The sequence below is a fragment of the Bufo gargarizans genome, chromosome 10 (genome assembly GCF_014858855.1).
Source record: "Bufo gargarizans isolate SCDJY-AF-19 chromosome 10, ASM1485885v1, whole genome shotgun sequence".
Taxonomy (NCBI): Eukaryota; Metazoa; Chordata; class Amphibia; order Anura; family Bufonidae; genus Bufo; species Bufo gargarizans.
The window spans coordinates 53,253,173-53,277,013 of NC_058089.1; the positions used below are offsets into that span (position 1 = coordinate 53,253,173).

General features: G+C 42.8%; 1 protein-coding gene across 4 annotated transcripts in view; it reads left to right on the forward strand.

Annotated features, from left to right (window-relative positions):
* The window catches only part of MPPED2 (metallophosphoesterase domain containing 2), a 173,648-nt gene that overhangs the window by 42,211 nt on the left and 107,596 nt on the right, over positions 1-23,841 (forward strand). For all 4 annotated transcript variants that reach the window (XM_044270204.1, XM_044270207.1, XM_044270205.1 and 1 more), the window contains one exon: positions 15,225-15,406. In XM_044270204.1, coding sequence (XP_044126139.1) covers positions 15,225-15,406 — 182 coding nt within the window. The remainder of the gene's footprint in view (positions 1-15,224; positions 15,407-23,841) is intronic.

Below are 23,841 nucleotides of genomic sequence, written 5' to 3' on the forward strand. Positions count from 1 at the left end.
GTTGCCTTTCCCAGGGATCTGCGATGGGTTGCAGCACATTTAGGAATGTCTGTATATCAGATTTCACCGATACAGATCCACTTTTTACCCTGCTAAGAAACGTGTCCTTGTGCTGGGTACATGTGTTCGCACAGGACTCCAAACTAGAGATTCAAGGATTGGAGTCAGATTCAAAGGGAATGTGTCATCAGAAAATGACCTATTGTTTAAATCCCATTTTTATGTGTAACATATTTTTTAAATAATATTTTATGATGATATTTTTAATTTTCCATGTCAATATCTATATTAAAAAATAAATAAAAAAATTAAATCCTGCTGTTTTTGCACTGGCCACTAAGCCTAATAACAGGCGCCACTTCTTCTTCTGTAAAGATTATTTTACTGCAGTTATCTGCCTATCTGTCATTCTAATCCTGCCTGTAATGATATCACCTCTGTCTATAGATAAGACAGGATCCACCATTTACAATAGTTGATATCGCAGCTCGTCTATTCTTTCCTTGTACAATTACCTCTGCACAGGGCACAGAGCATGTCTAGACAACTCTCAAGTCAAAGTCAATGCCGTTCCAGTCTGACCATTGTGTCTATGGCACATGGGGGTTCCGTAAAGCAATTTTTTAAATGCTTCTAAAAACAGTTCAGGCAAGATGCCCCCCCCCCACCCTAATTATGTTCAGGAAACAGAATGCATATTTCTTTAATCAGAAAATGGAATTCCAAACGGAAACCTTTTATAGGCATTCCGTTTCGAGCCCCTTATAATAGAGGTCTATAGACAAGTATAACGGAACCGTCTGATAACAGGACTTTCTTTTCCGCCCTGCATGACTGGAAACCAGAAGGATCCGTTATGCTTCCCCATAGTTTTGTTTTATGACGGATCAAAACGGAATGCCTCTAAAGGTTTGCATTTTGAATTCCCTTTTACAAATTCAGTAATTTTCCGTTATAATGGAATTCCACGCTAACCTGAACTCACAGCATCATAATGAATTATGATGCTATGAGTTCCTGCCCAACAACGGGTCTATTTTACTGTACTCACGGCATTAAGTAAGCACGGTACAGTATACCCGCCATCAGGCAGGAACTCGCAGCATCATAAATCATTGTGAGACTGTGGTTTCGGGACACAGGGGCAATGCTCAGTCCTGGAAACGCAGCCGTCACATGGAGCAGGTCTTCCAGATCGAACATGCTTGTGTTATACTAATCTCAGTTATTTTCTTTATTTAAATACCTATTCACAAGTAACAATTTTATTAGATAATGGGAAATGAGCATCTGCCAGAGGAACACAGAGCGGACCGCTGAAATCTAAACCTGTATTTCACAAAGAAAAAAACCGAGCTGTGTTGACTCTATATATCCATGGCGTATAGGTCACCGTCATGAAAGCACAGTTTACACAGTTGAGCATCAAGTTGACTCTTCCCAAATTGCTAGGGATGCCCTTATGCCCTTTAGAAACCCTTCTAATAAAAATCCCGGAAAGAGATTTTAGTTTTGAGCCATATACCGTATATATATATATTTTATACAAGGAATTAAACTCTCCAAATGACCATTTTCCCAGTATAAATAAGCACAAATAATATAGGTAAATATAATTAGTGCGGATTGATTTTATACAGTGGGGTAATTCTAGTTTTTCTGGCTGGCAAATAACATATTTGAGCAATGCTTGAAGGCGATGCTGAAGTGTTGTAGTAGGAAGCTAACACAATTAGGGGGGGGGGGGGTGTTCTGTGGCAGTACACAAAAAGTGATACCTTCTGGCACAAATACACAAACTCATAGATATGTATAGGATCTTTTATTAAAAGGATAAATTGGTAACCAGAAAGGAAGATATGTCGAAATAAATGGTATATAACAATATATTAAATACGTAATTAAAAGTATAAAGATACAGATCGCAGTATGGAGGAGGAGAATAAATAATTAAAATTAAATGTAGTTCATAAATCCACATCCGCTATATGATGCTAAAGAAGGCATAGGGCGGCTGTCATTAATGAGATGTATTGGGTGAGGCTTCCCATTATCTTTATAATAAAGAAATATATATACACAAGTTTATTCTCACAAATTCATGAATTATAATAAAAATAAAAGTAATTTACTTTATTTACTTTTATTTTGATTCACGACTTTGTGAGAATCCTGTACTATACGTGTGTGTGTGTGTGTGTATATATACAGTACAGACCAAAAGTTTGGACACACCTTCTTATTTAAAGAGTTTTTTCTTTATTTTCATGACTATGAAAATTGTAGATTCACACTGAAGGCATCAAAACTATGAATTAACACATGTGGAATTATATACATAACAAAAAAGTGGGAAACAACTGAAAATATGTCATATTCTAGGTTCTTCAAAGTAGCCACCTTTTGCTTTGATTACTGCTTTGCACACTCTTGGCATTCTCTTGATGAGCTTCAAGAGCTAGTCACCTGAAATGGTCTTCCAACAGTCTTGAAGGAGTTCCCAGAGATGCTTAGCACTTGTTGGCCCTTTTGCCTTCACTCTGCGGTCCAGCTCACCCCAAACCATCTCGATTGGGTTCAGGTCCGGTGACTGTGGAGGCCAGGTCATCTGGCGCAGCCAGCACCCCATCACTCTCCTTCATGGTCAAATAGCCCTTACACAGCCTGGAGGTGTGTTTGGGGTCATTGTCCTGTTGAAAAATAAATGATGGTCCAACTAAACGCAAACCGGATGGAATAGCATGCCGCTGCAAGATGCTGTGGTAGCCATGCTGATTCAGTATGCCTTCAATTTTGAATAAATCCCCAACAGTGTCACCAGCAAAGCACCCCCACACCATCACACCTCCTCCTCCATGCTTCACGGTGGGAACCAGGCATGTAGAGTCCATCCGTTCACCTTTTCTGCGTCGCACAAAGACACGGTGGTTGGAACCAAAGATCTCAAATTTGGACTCATCAGACCAAAGCACAGACTTCCACTGGTCTAATGTCCATTCCTTGTGTTCTTTAGCCCAAACAAGTCTCTTCTGCTTGTTGCCTGTCCTTAGCAGTGGTTTCCTAGCAGATATTCTACCATGAAGGCCTGATTCACACAGTCTCCTCTTAACAGTTGTTCTAGAGATGTGTCTGCTGCTAGAACTCTGTGTGGCATTGACCTGGTCTCTAATCTGAGCTGCTGTTAACAATTTCTGAGGCTGGTGACTCGGATGAACTTATCCTCCGCAGCAGAGGTGACTCTTGGTCTTCCTTTCCTGGGGCGGTCCGCATGTGAGCCAGTTTCTTTGTAGCGCTTGATGGTTTTTGTGACTGCACTTGGGGACACTTTCAAAGTTTTCCCAATTTTTCGGACTGACTGACCTTCATTTCTTAAAGTAATCATGGCCACTAGTTTTTCTTTACTTAGCTGCTTTTTTCTTGCCATAATACAAATTCTAACAGTCTATTTAGTAGGACTATCAGCTGTGTATCCACCTGACTTCTCCACAACGCAACTGATGGTCCCAACCCCATTTATAAGGCAAGAAATCCCACTTATTAAACCTGACAGGGCACACCTGTGAAGTGAAAACCATTTCAGGTGACTACCTCTTGAAGCTCATCAAGAGAATGCCAAGAGTGTGCAAAGCAGTAATCAAAGCAAAAGGTGGCTACTTTGAAGAACCTAGAATATGACATATTTTCAGTTGTTTCACACTTTTTTGTTATGTATATAATTCCACATGTGTTAATTCATAGTTTTGATGCCTTCAGTGTGAATCTACAATTTTCATAGTCATGAAAATAAAGAAAACTCTTTGAATGAGAAGGTGTGTCCAAACTTTTGGTCTGTACTGTGTGTGTGTGTATATGTGTATATATAATATATATTATTATTATTTTTTTTATAAAGATAATGGGAAGCCTCACCCAATACATCTCATTAATGGCAGCCGCCCTATGCCTTCTTTAGCATCATATAGTGGATGTGGATTTATGAACTACATTTGAATATATAATTTTTTTCTTTTATCATATCTGACCATATTATAGTATTTTATCGACAGCATTTTAATTATTTATTTTCCTCCAAACTGCGATATGTATCTATATACTTATAATTACGTATTTATGTATTGTTATATACAATCTTTTTTTCATACATATTTTTCCTTTTTATCAACTTAGTGATTTTTTTAGACTTAAAAAAGGAGTGCATTCACTCCGAAACGCGTTGTCATTTATTAATAATAGATCCTATACATATCTACTGAGGTCGTGTCTTCCCCCCCAAAGTGTGTTCCATATCACTGGCCACTCCACCTACGAGGATTGAGAAATACTGACCCTTTGCCCTCACGAGTGTTCTGCCTGCGTATGCACAACACTAAAAGCTGAGCACAACCATTGATGTTTTACTTATAAAATATTTTATTAATAATCCTACTACCCTATCAGCGTCTTCCCTCCTTTTTTTGCCACATTTGCAGTAGGAAGTTAAGGATAACCTTTAAACCAGGCTGTCCTCGAATGTGTTACCTTTCAGTTAGTTGGGCAGGGGTGTATCATGAACCCCATAGAAAAAAAAAAAGCAGCCGCCCTATATACCCCCACAGATTGGCAGCAGTGGAGGGGCTTTATAATATCTCATTCTCTCGGTGTGATGCTGTCCTCCACCTTTCCTTGTGCGCTCTCTCTAATTTCCTTATTTTCTAGACCAAAGATTTTATTTTACCTTTGAGGCCCAGCAAGATATATATTATATTATATTGAATCTCGTGAACAATTCCATGCAGCTGTGATTATTACGTCCATGAAATGGAATATTACAGTTTTTGTCATAAAGTCGTATATACGAAATTCATTTTTGCTAAATAGAAATGCAAAGGAATGATACCCTTGAAGAACGCAAGTACTTTAGATGATACATTAAAGGGGTTATCCAACATCTATAATGCCCCCCAAAGTGCCTGGGCACCTCATACAGGTTATACTTGCCCTGCTACCCAGCACCCGTGTTGCTCCTGATGCCCGCACGGCCGCCGCTGCCTCTCTCTGTCACGTGGATCAAAACATCTGGCAATAAGGGGCAGCCAATAGCAGGCCACAAGAGGAACGAGCCTCCCTAATGTCCCCGTCGCGGCCAGCTATTGGCTGCTCCCCCCGTCGCCAGTTGTTTTGATTCGCAGGACGGAGAGCTGCAGCAGCGGCCGTGCAGGCATCAGGAGCAATACGGGTGCTGGGGAGCGGGGTAAGTATAAGCGGTACGAGGTGTCCGGGCACTTTGGGGGGCATTATAGATGTTGGATAACCCCTTTAAGGCAGTTTCCAAACAGGCTATTAATGGCCTATTCTCTGCCCTATATCAGAGGCTGCGGCTCTCGTCAACCCTGCCGATCGGCTGTGAGGCTGCGGCACATGTGCGAGTCTGACAGTGCAAGATATTGCAGTTTTGTCCCTTTTACTTGAGCGAGACGAAGCTTCAATACTTGAGTATAGGCCATTAATATCCTGATCCCAGAAAACCCCTTTAATGTAGAGTCCTTAAAGGCGTTTTCCATGACTTTAAAAGGGGTTGTCCCACGAAAAACATTCTACACATATTCTACACTTTTATGTTTACATGTAATTAAAAAATTTAGCCTAGCCACTGAGCAATTCCCTAAAAACTGTCTGTATAGCGCCACCTGCTGTTTGCTCTTTTTTCTAATTTGTCTGTCCTGCTCACTGACATGGAAGCAGCTCAGTTCCAGTCTTCAACTGCCACATCTGAAGTAGAAAAGACCCTCCCCTTGAGCTGTCAGCTTGATATAAATCTAGCAGAGCAATGAATGGGGAGATCTCTGGATCCATGTGAGGTACAGGGCTGGTTCTAGCTTTGTTAGAAAGAGATTGTCATGTACTGTATGATGTCGAGTTTTCATTTTTTACAACAATCATGGAAGAACCCCTTTAAATATTGATGGCCTAGCTTTTGGATTGTAGGGAAACCATCTCCACCACTCGGCTTCATGAAGGGTGCCAAGCTACAGACAATGCCATGTCCCCTTCTTGGTTCTGAAACTCAGTCCCATTCAAGGCCCCCTGCTTGTGCTTATAGGTAACACCTCCAGGAGGCAGACCCCTACAAATTAAATACAGCTGGCTCATACTAAAGCTAGCCCATAAGTATTTAAAGAGGTTATCCCATGACTAGTGTAAATAATGAAAATCAGACATCATATAGCACATGACAACCTCTTTCTAACACAGCCAGAACCAGCCCTGTACCTCACATGGATCCAGAGATCTCCCCATTCATTGCTTAAGGCAGCTCAATGGGAGTGTCCTTTCTGCTGCACCTAAGAGGCCGTGTCCATGCTTTCCCTATCACAGCTCAGGAGGCGTGCCCATGCTCTGCCTATCACAGCTCAGGAGGCGTGTCCATGCACTGCCTATCACAGCTCAGGAGGCAGCTGAAGGATGAAACTGAACATGTGCGACCATCTCAGTGAGCAGGACAAAGAAACAAGAAAAAAAAAACTAACAGCAGGTGGCGCTATACAGATACATTTTAGTGAATAAACAGGTACTGGTTTGAAAGCTATACAATATTTTTCGTGGGACAACCCCTTTAAGTATTTGAGACTGATAATCTATTCCTCATTAGCTGTGTTATTGCTCACTAGTATATAATATATTTGCTTTTGAATTAATTAATCCTGCAGAGCTGCATTTAAAATCATGCTGGCTTCAGAGCTGAAGTCTCCTAGCATTCTCTGTTGGCTCTTGTTGACTTAACTTGTATTCTTTACCCAAGGCTCTTTACTCTGAACTGAGGTAGGAGAACTTACCTCTGCCATTCAATTACAGGAGGTCAGCTAAGTGGTTAATGTTATGTCTGTCAATAAGCGTGTTGACTGTTTCCAGTAACACCCAAGCAGAAGTATGAATGCAGCTCTGAAAATAAATACAGTTATTAAAGTTATTGTGATTATTTCCAGTTGTACATTTTTTAATATTTTGTTGAAAGTGGACAGCGGTTTCCAGCTTTTTGCACTTTGGTAAGTTTGAAGCCCGGCCAGAAGTACCTGTTGAAAAAAAAAAAATCATGCTCACACATCCCCCCCCCCCCCCCCCCCTACTCTCCATTATGGCTCACTTCACTGGACTTCGGTCTGTGAACTTCTGGATGGACGGCATGTCTTTGCTGGGACACATGACACTTGGGGACACATCAGCCATAAGACCAGTCAATGAATGCAACGGTGGACGTGACTACCTCACTCCCGTCCAGACGTTCACAAGATGGGGACCGAAAGACCACAGAAGAGAGCCAGAGAGCAGGAGTGGAGAAGCATGGAGCAAATTAGTAGGGTTTTTTCAGCAGGTACAGATGGCTGGGCTTCAAATTTAAAGGGGTTGTCCCATCACAGGATATCGATAGGATATGCCCCCATTGTCTTATGCGGTGGGACCCGCACCTATACCGAGAACGGAGCCCAAAAAGTGGCGGAGGGCACACTGCGCATGCACAGCCATCCTCTATTCATTTTCTATGGGGCCGCGGAAAATAGTTGAGTGCTGGTTGGGCTATTTCCATTGTGCCCATAGAAGAGAATGAGAGCGGCGGTTGGTCAGGCGTAGTGCGCTCCCATTCACTTCTGTGGGGAGAGCGTTGGGTGGTGGCCAGACCAAAGTCCTCCTGCCACCACTTTGCGGGGCTCCGTTGCCGATATAGATGCAGATCCTAGCGGTGGGACCAGCACCTATAAGACAACAGGGGCATATCCTAGCATTGTCTGGGTTGAGACAACTCCTTTAAAGCCTTGTTAGATTTATCATAGACATTGGATGAATTTGTCAGCCACAACATACAGAAAATTACGGGGGGGAAAACAATGGATTAGCCTTGATAATTACAATTCGGGAATATAATAGGGGATGAAGTACTGTATACAGAGTTCTAGGTCCTGCATTCTTACTGTGAAGGGCCCTGTTGGGAAATAATTCCATTAGTGCAGAAACGTGCAGCACATTTGTGTTTTCCTTGAAATGTAACTGGTATTTCGTCCTAGGCGCTGAACTATTGATCACACAGGAAATTTTACATTGATTGCTTTTGGACCTAATGAGCCACTGCAGCCACGCTTACTCTAACCAAGCAGCTTCTGCTCATTTGTAGAGGGTTTCTTCTTAAAGGGGTTCTCCGGGAATTAAGAAAATGAAAATACTTAAATATTACTACCAAATACCTTTTTATTAGTTATAATGGCTCATGTCGTCCAGGGAGTAATCATTAGGAAAAATAAAATGGCCGCCATCCTACTTGTCCACACAAAACCTGTCCTAATCACACAGGAGGACAAGTTAAAGAGCTGCGCCATCTTCCTCTCTTACTTGTCAGGGATTATGATCCTGAATACAGTTTAATATGATCTTCAGATGAATCTCTGTAGGAATGGAGTTCATGAGGAGACATGAAGTACAGAGAGGAGGTGGGGTTGTGGCTGATGAGCAGCAGCACTTGTATGCAGTCTCCATTACCACAGCCCCACATTACCTGTCCGTCCTCTCTGTACTTCATGTCTCCTCATGAACTCCATTCCTATAGAGATTCAGCTGAAGATTTTATCATCTGTATTCAGGATGATAATACCTGACAAGTAGGAGAGGAGGATGAGGCAGCTCTTTACCTCAGTGTTGTAAAGTAACCTGTCCTGCTGTGTGATTAGGACAGGATTTGTGTGTGCTAATAGGATGACGGACATTTTATTTCTCCTAATGATTGTTCCCTAGACAAAATTAACCATTATAGCTAATGAAATGTATGCAGGAATATATTTATTAGGTAATAAATTATAAGTAATAGTTAAGTATTTTCATTTTCTTAATTTCCGGAGAACCGTTAATTAGACACCAGGAGTCAAGTGTTGTGTTCTGCGATGACTGATGGATGGGTACACTCCTATCTAAATCACAGGGGCTGCCCTAAGTGAGCTTTGCTCATGGTCTGAATCCTTCAAGTGAGATAAGTCTACATAATAATGTATAATATATAGTATTTCTAAGGAAATTAAATACACTTTGTGATTGTGAAAGGCTTGAGGTGGTCTCACTTCAGCACATAGCATTTATTTTGTAGAGAAAGTTAATACAAGGCACTTACTAATGTATTGTGATTGTCCATGTTGCCTCCTTTGCTGGCTGGATTCATTTTTTCCTCACATTATACACTGCTCGTTTCCATGGTTACGACCACCCTGCAATCCACCAGTGGTGGTCATGCCTGCACACTAGAAGAAAATGCGGGAGCTTCTCTGGCGGCCGGGACTGTGGGACCGCACTGCTTTTTCCTATAGTATGCAAACACGACCACTGCTGCTGGATTGCAGGGTGGTTGTGACCATGGAAAAAAATGAATCCAGCCAGCAAAGGAAGCAATATTGACAGTCACAATACATTAGTAAGTGCCTTGTATTAACTTCCTCTACAAGATAACTGCCATTTATTGAAGGGAGACATCCCCTTTAAATCAGTTGCCTGCTTTAGGTAATTTTTTATTTTTTGCTAGAAGGGTCCACAAAAGATTACCTCATTGCAGCAGCAGCACCACCATGGGGTAAATGAGGGGTTACCTTGAGCCCTGTGAAATCAATTGACTATGTAATTCATGGACATATTGAGAATTCTAGAAAGCAAGAGCAGGAGATGCTTTTTGAATGGCCTTTCTTTCTCTGCTCCAGCTAATTGACGGAGGTACCAAAAGAGGGACTCCCCTATATTAATTCAGTGTTTCCTTATAATTTTTCTGTAAACCAGACAAGCCCTTTAAAGAGTAACTACTCTTTCTTTAAATTTCGGTAGGTCATAGGGACATATCAGAAGTGTTGATCGGCAGATACCAGCTGTGAGACCCCCACCGATCGCTAGAACAAGGGGTCAGAAGCGCTCAGCCGAGTGCTGCTTCCCCTCTAACTGCTGAGTGCGAGACTGTGGACAGGCTCATAGACTTTCCATTGAAACCGTTTACAGTCTCGTGCTCAGCAGCGAGGAGATGCTGCACCTGGCTGAGCGCTTCCGACCCTTCACTCTAGAGTTTGGTGAGGGTCTCAGAGCTGGGACCCTCGCTGATCAACACTTCTGATATGTCCCTATGACATATCAAAAAGTATAGTTACTCTTTAGGGTACAGAATATGGAATTTCTTATGAAATAAAAATATTTCTGCATTAACCTATAACCAAGGTATGGAGACTGCAGCATCATCCCCCTCCTCTCCACCTTCCCTCTCCTCTCCTCCCTATCATGTGTTACTGAAGAGCCACTTTTTTAGTAACTGAGGGTGTTTCTGAACATTTATAGAGAGTTTACCGGCTGCTTGACACAACTAGTAACCTACAGCATTGTTGCTGGGCTTCTGATAAGCTACAGTATGGAGTGATATATCCATTGCTTCAAAAGAGTGAGCTCTAAAGATACACATTGGTGGCATATTGCTGTTGACAGATCCTGTTCTGATCACCAGAACAAAGAGGCAGTGGTTTCGGGAAAACGCTGTGCCATGTCACCTGTTGGCTGTAATCGGGGTTGCCAACCGTCCAGAAATTTCTGGACAGTCCATAAAAATAGGCAACTTTTTTCCTGTGTCTGTGCAAAAAAGTACACGTGTCCGTGATTATTTTTTTGAGGTTGCTTGTACCTGACGAGATTATTTTGGTGGTAATTATCATCATTTTACAGTTCACAGTAAATGCTGACGATGAGATTTTATCAGTATATTGTGCTGTAGATATGTATAACTTATAATCTTTTTAATTCATTATGGTTTTCTAATTTGTTCGTGAAAAATGTCGGCTGTCTGTGATTTTGGAATAAATTGCCCAGAAAAAAGAAAAAATTCTGGTTGGCAACCCTGGCTGTAATCCGCTTCCTCCAGATCATCCCCCACAAGGCTCCTTCATCTTTTCTTCTTTATATTTAAATGCTTCCTAGAAATCTTTCAGAATTCATCTTTCGCCTGTACATCTGGGTTTATTGTGTGGTACATTTCATGGGCAGCTCCGACCAGAATAACTTCATGTGTCTGTGACAGATCTCAGGGCAGATGTTTGGTTCCCGCAATGAAATCTGAGCCATGCTTCTGTCTTCTGGCTTCCCCTGCCCCAAGTTAAACAGAGCCTTGCATAATACAGATACAAAAGTCGGATGCTGGGGATTAAATAGTTTAATGAAGTCCCTTCATTAGCTTTCAGTGCAATTACGCCTTTCTTATTTCTTTTTAGGCTTTCTTGTAGGCTTTTAGTATAGTGAAGGATAATGCTAGTGACAGAGGGTTGTATCGGAATCCTAATGCGAGCGCCCGGTACCTTCTCAAAAGGCTGATCATTGTGGGCAGGGCCGTCTTTAATATTGATTGGACCCTGGGCAAGAATTTACTTGGCCCCCTGGATCTCACCTTCCCACACCCTAGCATGCAATCACGCCCTGCACAATACAAAAAATCCACACACCTCGTAGAGTAGTAAACTTTAATAGTGATGAGTGGTCACTAGAGGTGTTCCTTGGCAGTAATGTAAATACTGCCTTTTTTTTCTGAAAAGTCAGTGTTTACATTAAAAATCTTGCAGAGACGCGCTATAGACACCAGAACTACTACGTTTAGCTGTTGTGGTTCTGGTGACTATAATGTCCCTTAAAGGGGTTGTCCGGGATTAGAGCTGAACCCGGACATACCCTTATTTTCCCCCCTGGCAGCATCCCTGAGCCTAGCATCGGAGCATCTCATGCTCCGATGAGCTCCCGTGCCCTGCGCTAAATCGCGCAGGGCACGGGCTCTTTTGTTTTCAATAAGACACTGCCAGGCAGTAACTTCCGCCCGGCAGTGTGTTCGGTGACGTCACCGGCTCTGAGGGGCGGGCTTTAGCTCTGCCCTAGCCGTTTTACTGGCTAGGGCAGAGCTAAATCCCGCCCATCAGTGCCGGTGACATCACCGGGGGTTCCTGTCAGCCCCATGGAGAGCCCCGATACACTCCTAAAAATGCCTTTGCCCTGTGCAATTTAGCGCAGGGCAAACGAGAGCATCGGAGCATGAACTCATGTCAGGGGGGCTGCCGGGGTGAAAATGGAGGGATGTCCGGGTTCAGCTCTGAACCCGGACAACCCCTTTAATATAGAGAAGAAGAAAAAAAGAATCAGCACAAAAGTATCAAATAAAATGGCTGTATCATTATTCTAAAAATTAAAAAAGCACAACTTCTGACACAAATATATAGTATTTTGCAGATTACTTTTTTTTACAATGTACAGATACAGTAGTACTGTACTACTAACCCCTCCATCCAATGACGTCTCTTTGATGTAGATGTTCTCTTTCCTCATTTTCTCCTGTCAGACCTTCAGACCAGACCACCATTATTCAGCCATTTCTCGTTTCTGCAGTTTGACAAACAAAATCTTAGTTTACTACTTTTCCATCATCCTCCAATCTTCTGGACAAATTATCCTCCCACCCCTAATGCTGTGCCGCTGTCCCCAATACTATACTGCAGAAACAGATAAACTCCCTGATAATAGTAGTACCATGCAGATAGTGCCCTTCAATAATTATTGGCACACAGTGCCCTAAAATAACTGCGCCCAGCAAATAGTGCCCCTGACACTAATAGTGTAACCATAACGTCCCCCAAAAATTAATTATGGTAAGCTGATACTGTGCCAAGGTGCCCCCACGGTAATAGTGCTCCCAAAAGTCCCACCAATAGGAATAATTCTCTGCTAGGGCACACATGGTAGTAATAGTGCTCCTACAGTGCCCCCAACATGTCCCTACTGTGCCCCAAAAGTAATAATGCTCCCATAGTGCCCATACTAGTAATCATGTTCCCCATAGACACCCAGTAGTAATAAAGCCCATCATAATGCTCTCCAGTAGTAATAATTCTCCTTATAATGTGCCAGTATAAAATACCCCTATATAGTGCCCCCAGTAAATGCCCCTATAGTGCTCTTCTCCCCCCCCCTTCTTCCTAGTGCCCCCATAATGTATTAGTATAAAATGCCCCATATATAGTGCCTCAGTAGATGCCCTCAGTGTTCTTCATAATTTGCAAGTATAAAATACCCCTTCTTAGTGCCCCCCATAGATGAGCCCATAGTACTCCACTCTCCCCTTCCCCATAGTACCCACTATAATGTGCCCCAGTATAAAATACCCCTATACAGAGCCCCACATATAAAATATCCCTTTTTTGTGGCCTCAGTAGATGCCACCAATAATGTGCCAGTAAGAAGTGCCCCCATAGATGCCTCCACAGTGCCCCCCAATAATGTGCGAGTAACAAGTGCCCTCATACATGCCCCCTAATCATGTGCCAGTAACAGGTGCCTCTATAGATGCCCCCCAATCATGTGCCAATAACAGGTGCCCCATAGATGCCCCCCAATCATGTGCCAGTAACAGGTGCCCCCATAGATGCCCCCCAATTATGCGCCAGTAGTAGTACCATATAAAAAAATAAACACTTGCACTAACCTCCATCAGGCTGGCAGCGATGCAGGCCCGTTCCGGCCTGAGTCCTGCGCTGTACGGCTCAGGGCGGGCAACAACTTCATCGCGCCGCCTGCACCGGCCTCTGATAGGCTGCAGCCCTAGTGCCTGCATCCTATCAGAGGAACGGGGAAGGGAGACGCCTCTCCCTCCCCTGCCCCGCCACAGCAAATCTATCTGTATCGCTGTCCTGAGGATGGAGATACAGATGACTATGGAGATGAGCGCTTTCACAATGGAAGCGCTCATCTCCCTGTGCCCTGCCGCCACCCCCCCCATATCACCAGTGGCCAGCGGGGCTTAAGAGGCTTTTGCCCCTTTTGCCCCGCTTTAAAGACTGACCTGATAGTGGGTCCTAGATGTCGGACCCCACTGATCAGATACTAATGACCTATCCAGAGTGAAAAACTCTCAGAAAACACCTTTAAATTTTGTAATACACAAAAATATACTGTTCTAAGGTGCAGGGCAGTGGTACGTGGTCAATTCCAAATTGATAACTGATGAGTATCCATATAAAAAATCCAGCACGCCATTCCAATAAAACTTCAAAAATGTATTCTGCCATAAAAATCTGAAACCGCAAACGGGTCACAAGAAACAGCTTACACTTCTCAGACGATCAAATACAGGTCCTTAGTCATGGCTTATTGGTGGAATACATTTTTGAAGTTTTATTGGAATTGACATTCTGGATTTCTTTCGTGGATATGGTTAAAGCTGCAGGAGGACGCTTTTTTTTTTATCACATTAACAGTTTATCCCTGTACAGTATATCCTTAGGACTATGGAGCAAATAAATATAATTGCTGATTCAGGAATCTGTCCATTTATCAATGTGAGTGAGATAAGTATGCAGGCTCGGACTGGCCCACAGGGGAGATGGAAAAAATAAATAAAATAATGCATATACCTGTGTGTGTGTGTGTGTGTGTGTATGTGTGTATATATATATATATATTTTTTTTTTAAAGGGAAAGACGAGGAAAAATATGAGACCTTAGAGTGTCCTACTCAAATTTATGAGACCTCAGAGTGTGATACTCAAATTTTCAAGCCATTTGGAACAATTTCAAGGCCGGTAGAATTGATATGGTCCTGAATCAAATTTTCTACCTACAATTCCGATCTACAATACGACATAGTGTCCATGCAGATGTCCATTAGAGATGAGCAAATTTCCGCTTATGAAATTCATTCACACTTCGTTTCTTGGTTAAAGGTGAATTGCGTTATGGATTCCGTTACAACGGATCATAACGCAATTCTATGCCTCTAAAGGCATTCCGTTATGCATTCCGTCATAGAATTGCGCTATGATCCGTGGTAACGGAATCCATTACACAATTCACCTTTAACCAACAAACGAAGTGTGAGCGAATTTCAAATTATGAAATTCGCTCATCTCTAATGTCCATTATTCATGTGACCTCATCACCCAATCACTCTGTTGCCGCACTTGAATATTAGAAATATTTTTAAATGACAAATTATGTAACGGTTTTCTTGGCTCACGATGGCGTCTTATATTGTATATTGTTAACATGACTTATTATATTTAGTCTGCTGGGTAATAGATTTCATTTTGATTGAATATATCACTGGAAATGATCTGTTGGTGTTTCCGTTTGATCTTTGTGTTCTGCCTTTTCAGCTGCTATATCTGTTCTTCTCTTGTCTCCAAGTTCTAACACACATTTAATTATCTCTGCTCCAGGGTAGACCCCATCCCTTATGACACTCCTAAACCAGCCGGCCACACGCGTTTTGTCTGCGTCTCTGACACACACTCCAGGACAGATGGTATCCAGATGCCATACGGGGACATCCTTCTGCACACAGGCGATTTCACAGAACTGGGACTGCCTTCCGAGGTTAAGAAGTTTAATGACTGGTTAGGTAAGGATCTGTTGCTGCCCAGTGACCCCAATTAACCTCCATGTGGCCATCTCACTTCATGTTGCCTAATTAAATGTAAGCTCTTGACTCTTATCTGTGGTGTGCCTCTAACAACGCTGATGAATTTGCAATTACAGCTCAACGAAAGAAGGAAGTATCAATGCTATTTTCCCTTTTCATGCTTGCACTGTATAGAAGACATTTGCTAGAAATAGCAGGTGCCCCAGGGGTATGACTATTTTAGTTTGGCTAAAATTAATTAGCGGGGGGGGGGGGGGGGGGGGGGGGTTAGAAAAGATGCTAAAAGACAAACTATATGAAACCAGATTGGACATGCAAAGTGCAGTTAAAGGGGAGTTCCAAGAAATGCCACCAAAATGCTGTATATATGTTATACATTTTACTTTAAGGAATTTGATTTTAAAGGATTTTCCAGCATTAGAAAGACCTGGCTGCTTTATTCCAAAATACAGCAGCATCCTGTCCATTTGTTTGGTATTGCACATTGGAGCAGCCATGTTTCTCTAATTCTTTTCCACCCATTTTACAAGGTACTGAAAGGGGTTTTCCTCAAATAGTGTGTGTGTGTGTGTGTGTGTGTGTGTGCGTGTGTGTATATATATGTATGTATATATATATATATATATATATATATATATACAGTACAGACCAAAAGTTTGGACACACCTTCTCATTCAAAGAGTTTTCTTTATTTTCATGACTATGAAAATTGTAGATTCACACTGAAGGCATCAAAACTATGAATTAACACATGTGGAATTATATACATAACAAAAAAGTGTGAAACAACTGAAAATATGTCATATTCTAGGTTCTTCAAAGTAGCCACCTTTTGCTTTGATTACTGCTTTGCACACTCTTGGCATTCTCTTGATGAGCTTCAAGAGGTAGTCACCTGGAATGGTTTTCACTTCACAGGTGTGCCCTGTCAGGTTTAATAAGTGGGATTTCTTGCCTTATAAATGGGGTTGGGAGCATCAGTTGCGTTGTGGAGAAGTCAGGTGGATACACAGCTAATAGTCCTACTGAATAGACTGTTAGAATTTGTATTATGGCAAGAAAAAAGCAGCTAAGTAAAGAAAAACGAGTGGCCATCATTACTTTAAGAAATGAAGGTCAGTCAGTCCGAAAAATTGGGAAAACTTTGAAAGTGTCCCCAAGTGCAGTCACAAAAACCATCAAGCGCTACAAAGAAACTGGCTCACATGCGGACCGCCCCAGGAAAGGAAGACCAAGAGTCACCTCTGCTGTGGAGGATAAGTTCATCCGAGTCACCAGCCTCAGAAATCGCAGGTTAACAGCAGCTCAGATTAGAGACCAGGTCAATGCCACACAGAGTTCTAGCAGCAGACACATCTCTAGAACAACTGTTAAGAGGAGACTGTGTGAATCAGGCCTTCATGGTAGAATATCTGCTAGGAAACCACTGCTAAGGACAAGCAACAAGCAGAAGAGACTTGTTTGGGCTAAAGAACACAAGGAATGGACATTAGACCAGTGGAAATCTGTGCTTTGGTCTGATGAGTCCAAATTTGAGATCTTTGGTTCCAAGAACCGTGTCTTTGTGTGACGCAGAAAAGGTGAACGGATGGACTCTACATGCCTGGTTCCCACCGTGAAGCATGGAGGAGGTGGTGTGATGGTGTGGGGGTGCTTTGCTGGTGACACTGTTGGGGATTTATTCAAAATTGAAGGCATACTGAACCAGCATGGCTACCACAGCATCTTGCAGCGGCATGCTATTCCATCCGGTTTGCCAAGAGTGTGCAAAGCAGTAATCAAAGCAAAAGGTGGCTACTTTGAAGAACCTAGAATATTACATATTTTCAGTTGTTTCACACTTTTTTGTTATGTATATATTTCCACATGTGTTAATTCATAGTTTTGATGCCTTCAGTGTGAATCTACAATTTTCATAGTCATGAAAATAAAGAAAACTCTTTGAATGAGAAGGTGTGTCCAAACTTTTGGTCTGTACTGTGTATATGTATATATATATATATATATATATATATATATATATATATATATATATGACATGCATTGGCCCAGGACTAGTCACTAGGACTCCCACTGTTCTTGGATTAGTTTATGTACTCCCATTTATTTCAGCACTGAGAGTACAAGAATGTGTAGCCTACAGTCCACAGAGAGGTTGAGACTAAAGATGAGCAAATTTGTTGAAATTCGTTTCATCTGAATTTTCAACTAAATTAAATTGGAGTATGAATCGATTCTACTTAGAGAGACAGACAGACCCCTTTAGAAAAGAGACGGGCAAGTCAGGTTTCCTTTCAAAAGGAAAATAAAACTGAGTGTCTCTGAGTAACGTTCCTCTGGAAAAGAGATGTGCAATTCAGTCCTTCTTATAAAAGGAAAAACTGTCCCATACCAGCAAACCCCTCTTTCCTGGTTTTATTGCATTTTATCTGAGCTGAACAGAGAAAAGAAGCTTAGCCACCTGAGAGGCCTTGGTTGGATCCCGGGAGCGTACTATTTCTACTAATGGAGAGCACCTAGTATGTGTGAGGAGTATTGTAGGCCAGGCAATGCTTCTGTGGGTTTCTGGGAAAAATATATACAAATTAGCACATCTTACATCTGCTGACATAGAGAGGCTTAGCTTTCTTCTCCGTTTGGAAGGAAAGCTAATTTGCATATCTTCAGGTTTCTCTCTATGTCTTTTTGATTCACCTGGAAAGAATCTCAAGAAATTTAGAACAAATTCCAAATTGAATTGGTTATCTCTAGTTGAGACCAGGACTATTCCTTCCATGACAGCGATCGCCAGTCCATGCGGTCTATCAAGACACAAAGTCCAGTAGCACTCAGGGAAGGCTTTATCAGAGTGTTTCATATACTACACTCCTCCCAATCGCCTTAATATGATTGTGAGGGGAAGGCTATCCACTGGGGTTTGCCTCAAGTTGCAAAAGAAGAGCCAACAACCCATTGCAGACCACACCTGCATTCCAGAAACACAAGCATCATACCAGTTGTCTGTGTGTGGAGACCTTCAACTAGGACATCTGCTTTCTTAGGTGAATTTCCACTCCCCATCCAGCTCTTTCAGTTCACTTGCATATCGAATGAGATTTTTCTCTATGAACTGTTCCAGTCAAGAAAGTAGAGATAACTGTCTACCTAAAACCTCATGCATGTGGCTGCATTACAAATCTGTATAACTCTGTACAGAGCCGTAGCACAGCACCCATAGAAGTGTATGGTGACAGATTGTACTCTAGTATGTCTCTGATTTCACTGATGTGGTATTATGCAGCGTTATTAGTAACTTCACAAGACTGTGCCATAGTGAGACACCATATGGTGGCACACAGAGTATCTGTGGCTCTGTATTATTGAACCATCTGTACCTCCCTATGGGCTCAATGCAGATGTCTTTGTCACGTGCATGAGGCTTAAGGGTACAACCACATGGTGCGGTCGTGATCTGGTTGAGTCGCGGCCAGTTGCGGTCAAGAACCACCGTGGCTATTTAGGTTGCAGCAGCCTAATATATGTACCTTCAACAGTGCATGGCCATTAAGGATTCAGACTGCCTATGCAGTGCAGTCTTCATTAGTTAAAGGCTACATGCACACGACCGCGCCTTTTTTTGCGGTCTGCAAACCGCAGATCCGCAAAAAATGGAAGCCGTCCGTGTGCCTTCCGCAATTTGCGGAACGGAACGGGCGGCCCATTGTAGACATGCCTATTCTTGTCCGCAAAACGGACAAAAATAGGACATGCTATATTTTTTTTGCGGGGCCTCAGAACGGAGCAATGGATGCGGACAGCACACGGAGTGCTGTCGGCATCTTTTGCGGCCCCATTGAAGTGAATGGGTCCGCACCTGAGCCGCAAAAACTGCGGCTCGGATAAGGACCCGAAAAACGGTCGTGTGCATGAGGCCAAAGGGGTTTTCCGGGATTTTGATACTGATGACCTATCCTGAGGATAGGTAATCAGTATCTGATCAGTGGGGGTCCGACACCCCCTGCCGATCAGCTGTGAGTGCTGGGGCCTTCTCGCAGCTTACCAAGCACAGAGCCGTACATTTGTATAGCGGCTGTGCTTGGTATCGCGCTCAGCCCCATTAAAGTGAATGAGGCTGAGAATTTGATATGTGTAGTATCGATTTAGCTCATCTCTACTAGGCACCATATTATGGAAACTCTGTTCTCCACTGTATGGTGCCACCATTAGCCAAAGTACACCCCCTAAAATCAGTGGAAGATGTAACTTCATAAAGTCGTCAGCACTTGAAGGGTCAATATACAGTATGGGTACCGCACGTATCTATAAAGCTGCCATGTGCACTAGATAAAAGTCTGTACGTGTGACCAGAATGCTAAACCCTGGCCGTTGGCATCAGGCTCATGCCAGATAAATAATCTATATTGGTTTTGCATAAAAGTTTCCAGACCGCGCAGAGATTGACCTTTGTGGTCACTTAGTGACTGAAAAGGTCTGCAGGATAATTTATTTTGCATTGTTTTCATACGAACATGCCCCTTGGGCCTTGTAACTCCGTAGTCACTTGACCTTGGCAATTGTTAAATGCTTTAAACACAGTTAGTTTAAATAATTGTTTTCATTTGATCGGTTGTGACCTGAACGCCGGAGAACACGACTTCACAGAGTCGGGATCATCTTACAGTTCACTTCACCCCAAGCCACGGTCTCGAATGGGAATTTTTTTCTTTTTAAGTATTCAGTTCTACTAATTGACTAGAGTATTGCTGGCTTCCCGCGTAGACTGAGGGTAATACAAAAAATGTTCAAATCCGAAAGCCTGCCGCGTGAGCGCAGATCGTGTGTAAACTATATATGAGCGAATCCCTCCTACTGTAAATGATAAGAATATTAGAGGTCATCAAGGAGGTATGTGACCATATAAAAGCAGATGCTGCCAGCAGAGTACCTTAAAGGGGTTCTCCGGGTATTAAGAAAATGAAAATACTTAAATATTACTTTATTATAAATATATTCTCAAATACCTCTTATTTATAATGGCTCGTTTTGTCTGGGAAGCAATCATCAGGGGAAACAAAATGGCCGCTGTCCCATTAGTTCACACAAAACCTGTCCTGATCACACATGATGACAAGTTACTTCACAACACTGAGGTAAAGAGCTGCCACATCCTCATCCTCCCCTCTACTTGTCAGGGATACAGCTGATAAGAACTTTAGCTGAATCTCTGGGGAATTTGGTTCATGAAGAGACATGAAGTACATAGAGGACGGACAGGACAGACTGTGGTAATGTGTTGCTGTGGTAATGGAGACTGCTCATTAGCCACACCTCACCCTCCTCTCATGTCTCCTCATCTTCTCCATTCCCACAGAGATTCATCTGTATTCAGGATCGTGATTCCTGACAGGCAGAGCAGAGAGGAGGATGAGGCAGCGCTATGGCTCATTGTGGTGAAGTAACTTGTCCTACTGTGTGATTAGGACAGGTTTTGTGTCTACTAATAGGATGACGGCCATTTTATTTCTTCTAATGATTGCTCTCTAGACAAAACAAGCCATTCGAAGTAATGAAAGGTATTTGTGAATATATTTATTATAAAATAATATTTGACGCATCTGATGATAAGACGCACCCAGGTTTTTAAGGAGGAAAATAAGACAAAAAATATTTTGAACCAAAAGGTGTGCTTTTGGTGGGTTTTGAACTAATGGGGATCTGAGGATGACGCACTGTTATAGGAAATCTGTGGATGACACTATTATGGGGGGATCTGTGGATGACACTGCAATGAGGGATCTGTGGATGACAATGTTATTGGAAATCTGTGGATGAAACTATCATGGAGGATCTGTGGATGACACTATCATGGGGGATCTGTGGATGACACTATCATGGGGGAATCTGTGGATGACAATGTTATGGGGGATCTGTGGATGACAATGTTATGGGGGATCTGTGGATGACACTATTATGGGGAATCTGTGGATAATACTGTTATGGGGGAATCTGTGGATGACACTATTGTGGGGGATCTGTGGATGACACTGTTATGTGATTACAACCACCCTCATCCATAGGAATCCACCCATATACTGCAGTACATGGGTGGATTCCTATGGATGAGGGGGGTTATAGTCATATTTGGCACACATTTTTAATTAGGGTACCGTATATTGCCCTTGAGCTGTCCTCACCATGGGACTTAGGCAGCAATCTATGGTACCAGGACAGGGAGGAGGTCATATGGTGCAAGTAATGTAGGGAGCTGATTGGTGGAGGAAATGTACGGAGCTGATTGGAGGTAGGGGGAGCAGGACGCGCTCACCACCAATCAGCACAGAAGGCAACACAGAGAAGGGGATCCTACTGTGGTGAGTGAAAGGACCAACGATAGTGTAGTGTATCGCATGAATGAATGAAATGGAAACGCAGGCTGCCGGCATCACTTAGCATTCAGTGAAGCCGCCAGTCCGCCCAAGGTGCTGCTTAGTGCCACGATTTATGAGCAGGCTGGAGGCTTCACTGAAGGCTACGTTCTGCCAGCCTGCGCTAACTCACTCTCTCCTGCACCGCCCACCCAGTACATGCCCGCCCGCCTGCACTAAGTCTAGTGCGCCCGCCCAGCCTCCTACAGTTTCATGGCAGCTCAGGAGCCGTTAGTGTGAGCTCCAGAGCTGCCGCAGCGCACCAAGGCATGGTAACCTTTCGCTTATAAAATGCACTGACTTTTTCCCTCCACTTTAGAGGGGGAAAAAATGTGTCTTATAAAGCAAAAAATACGGTAAGTATTTTCATTTTTTAATTTCTGGAGAACCCCTTTAATGCAGGTGATGGAACACCGAGGTGACCTCTAATAGTGATTCTAACTTATAGTAGGGACACATTATTTGTTATAATACATCAACCGCTGCAGAACCTCTTTATGACATGGGCCAAGGGTGAGGCTAATTATTGGGAATGAACACTTGATCGTGAATGGACAATGCATTAACGCTTATCCATGAGGGACTTGCCATAGAAGCAAAGTCATATGTTGACTATAGGGACAATAGAACGAGAGGCAAACTACCACATTCTCCAAATGATGAAGTAGAATAAAGGAGTTGTCCAGCAGTAATCCACCCCAGTGAGTGGCTGAGCGGGCGTTTTTCCTGGCATTTCCTGTGAGCTGAGGTGGGACCAGGAAATGAAACTGCAGCGGGGAATCGGTGAGGTGAGTAATGCTTCATTTTTATTTTTTTTGCACCATTTTTTTATTTATTTTTACACTTTTTTTTATAGCGCTGACATATTACCACAGCTCTTTACAGACATTATCATCACACTGTCCCCGATGGGGCTCACAATCTAGATTCCCTATCAGTATGTCTTTGGAGTGTGGGAGGAAACCGTAGTACCCTGGAGGAAACCCATACAAACACAGGGAGACCATACAAACTCCATGCAGATGTTCTCCATGGTGGGATTCGAACCTAGGACCCCAGCGCTAACCATTGAGCCACCATGCTGCCCTTTATCTAAAAAAAAATATGATCCCACCAGGCAACCACTGTTATATAGGTTTTCAGGTTTTATGAAGAATGCCATAAATGTTTGATAGCTGTGGAATATATCTGTTCCCAGAATGAAGGTCCCCCACCGCCATTCTGACTGGTGAGGTGGCTGCCAAATGAGTAGGTGGCCACACATTTGTGCTATTATTTTCATTCACTTCTATGGGAGTTTCAGAAACAGCTGATCTGCATCAATTAGACATTTTATGGCATATCCTGTAGCCTGAGTCACCTGCAACAACACAGCCTGGACATCAGGATGACAGCTCTTATCTACACTGATAGACTGGTAACCAAGCACATCCGCTCTGTGTGCAGCACTAGGTTATTTGGAATATAAATAATAATGCTATGTATATAGAGAGTCAATTAGGCTGAAATATGCCCATATTAGGTGTAAAATTGTGGGCAGGGGACAGGTCGGTAGGCCACTCTCATTTACCATTTTCTATGCCTTTTTTAGGCATAGAAAAGGGTCTAAATGCAAGACAGCTCAGAAGTTGTCGCCTCTTCATAACTTCAGTGAAACCTCCGCCAGTTTAGAGGTTTATTAAGACCAGCGTCTAAAACACTGGTCTTAATAAATGTGCCCCATTGTAACTGGGAGCCGGCGACAAGCTTCCCTCTGCAGCGCCGCCAGCATTCCGCTAGTGAAGAGGAGCTAGGTCCTATCCGATGGGTGAGTTACGACAGCTGCCCATCCATAGTAGACCGTGGTCTCGTATTTCCATGGATTTTGTCACCGACCTACCGGTTTTGGAGGGTAAATCAGTTGTGTGGGTAATCGTTGACAGATTTAGAAAAATGGTTTATTTCGTTCCTCTGGCAAAATTACCTAATGCTAAGACTCTAGCTTCCCTGTTTGTGGATCATGTAATACGT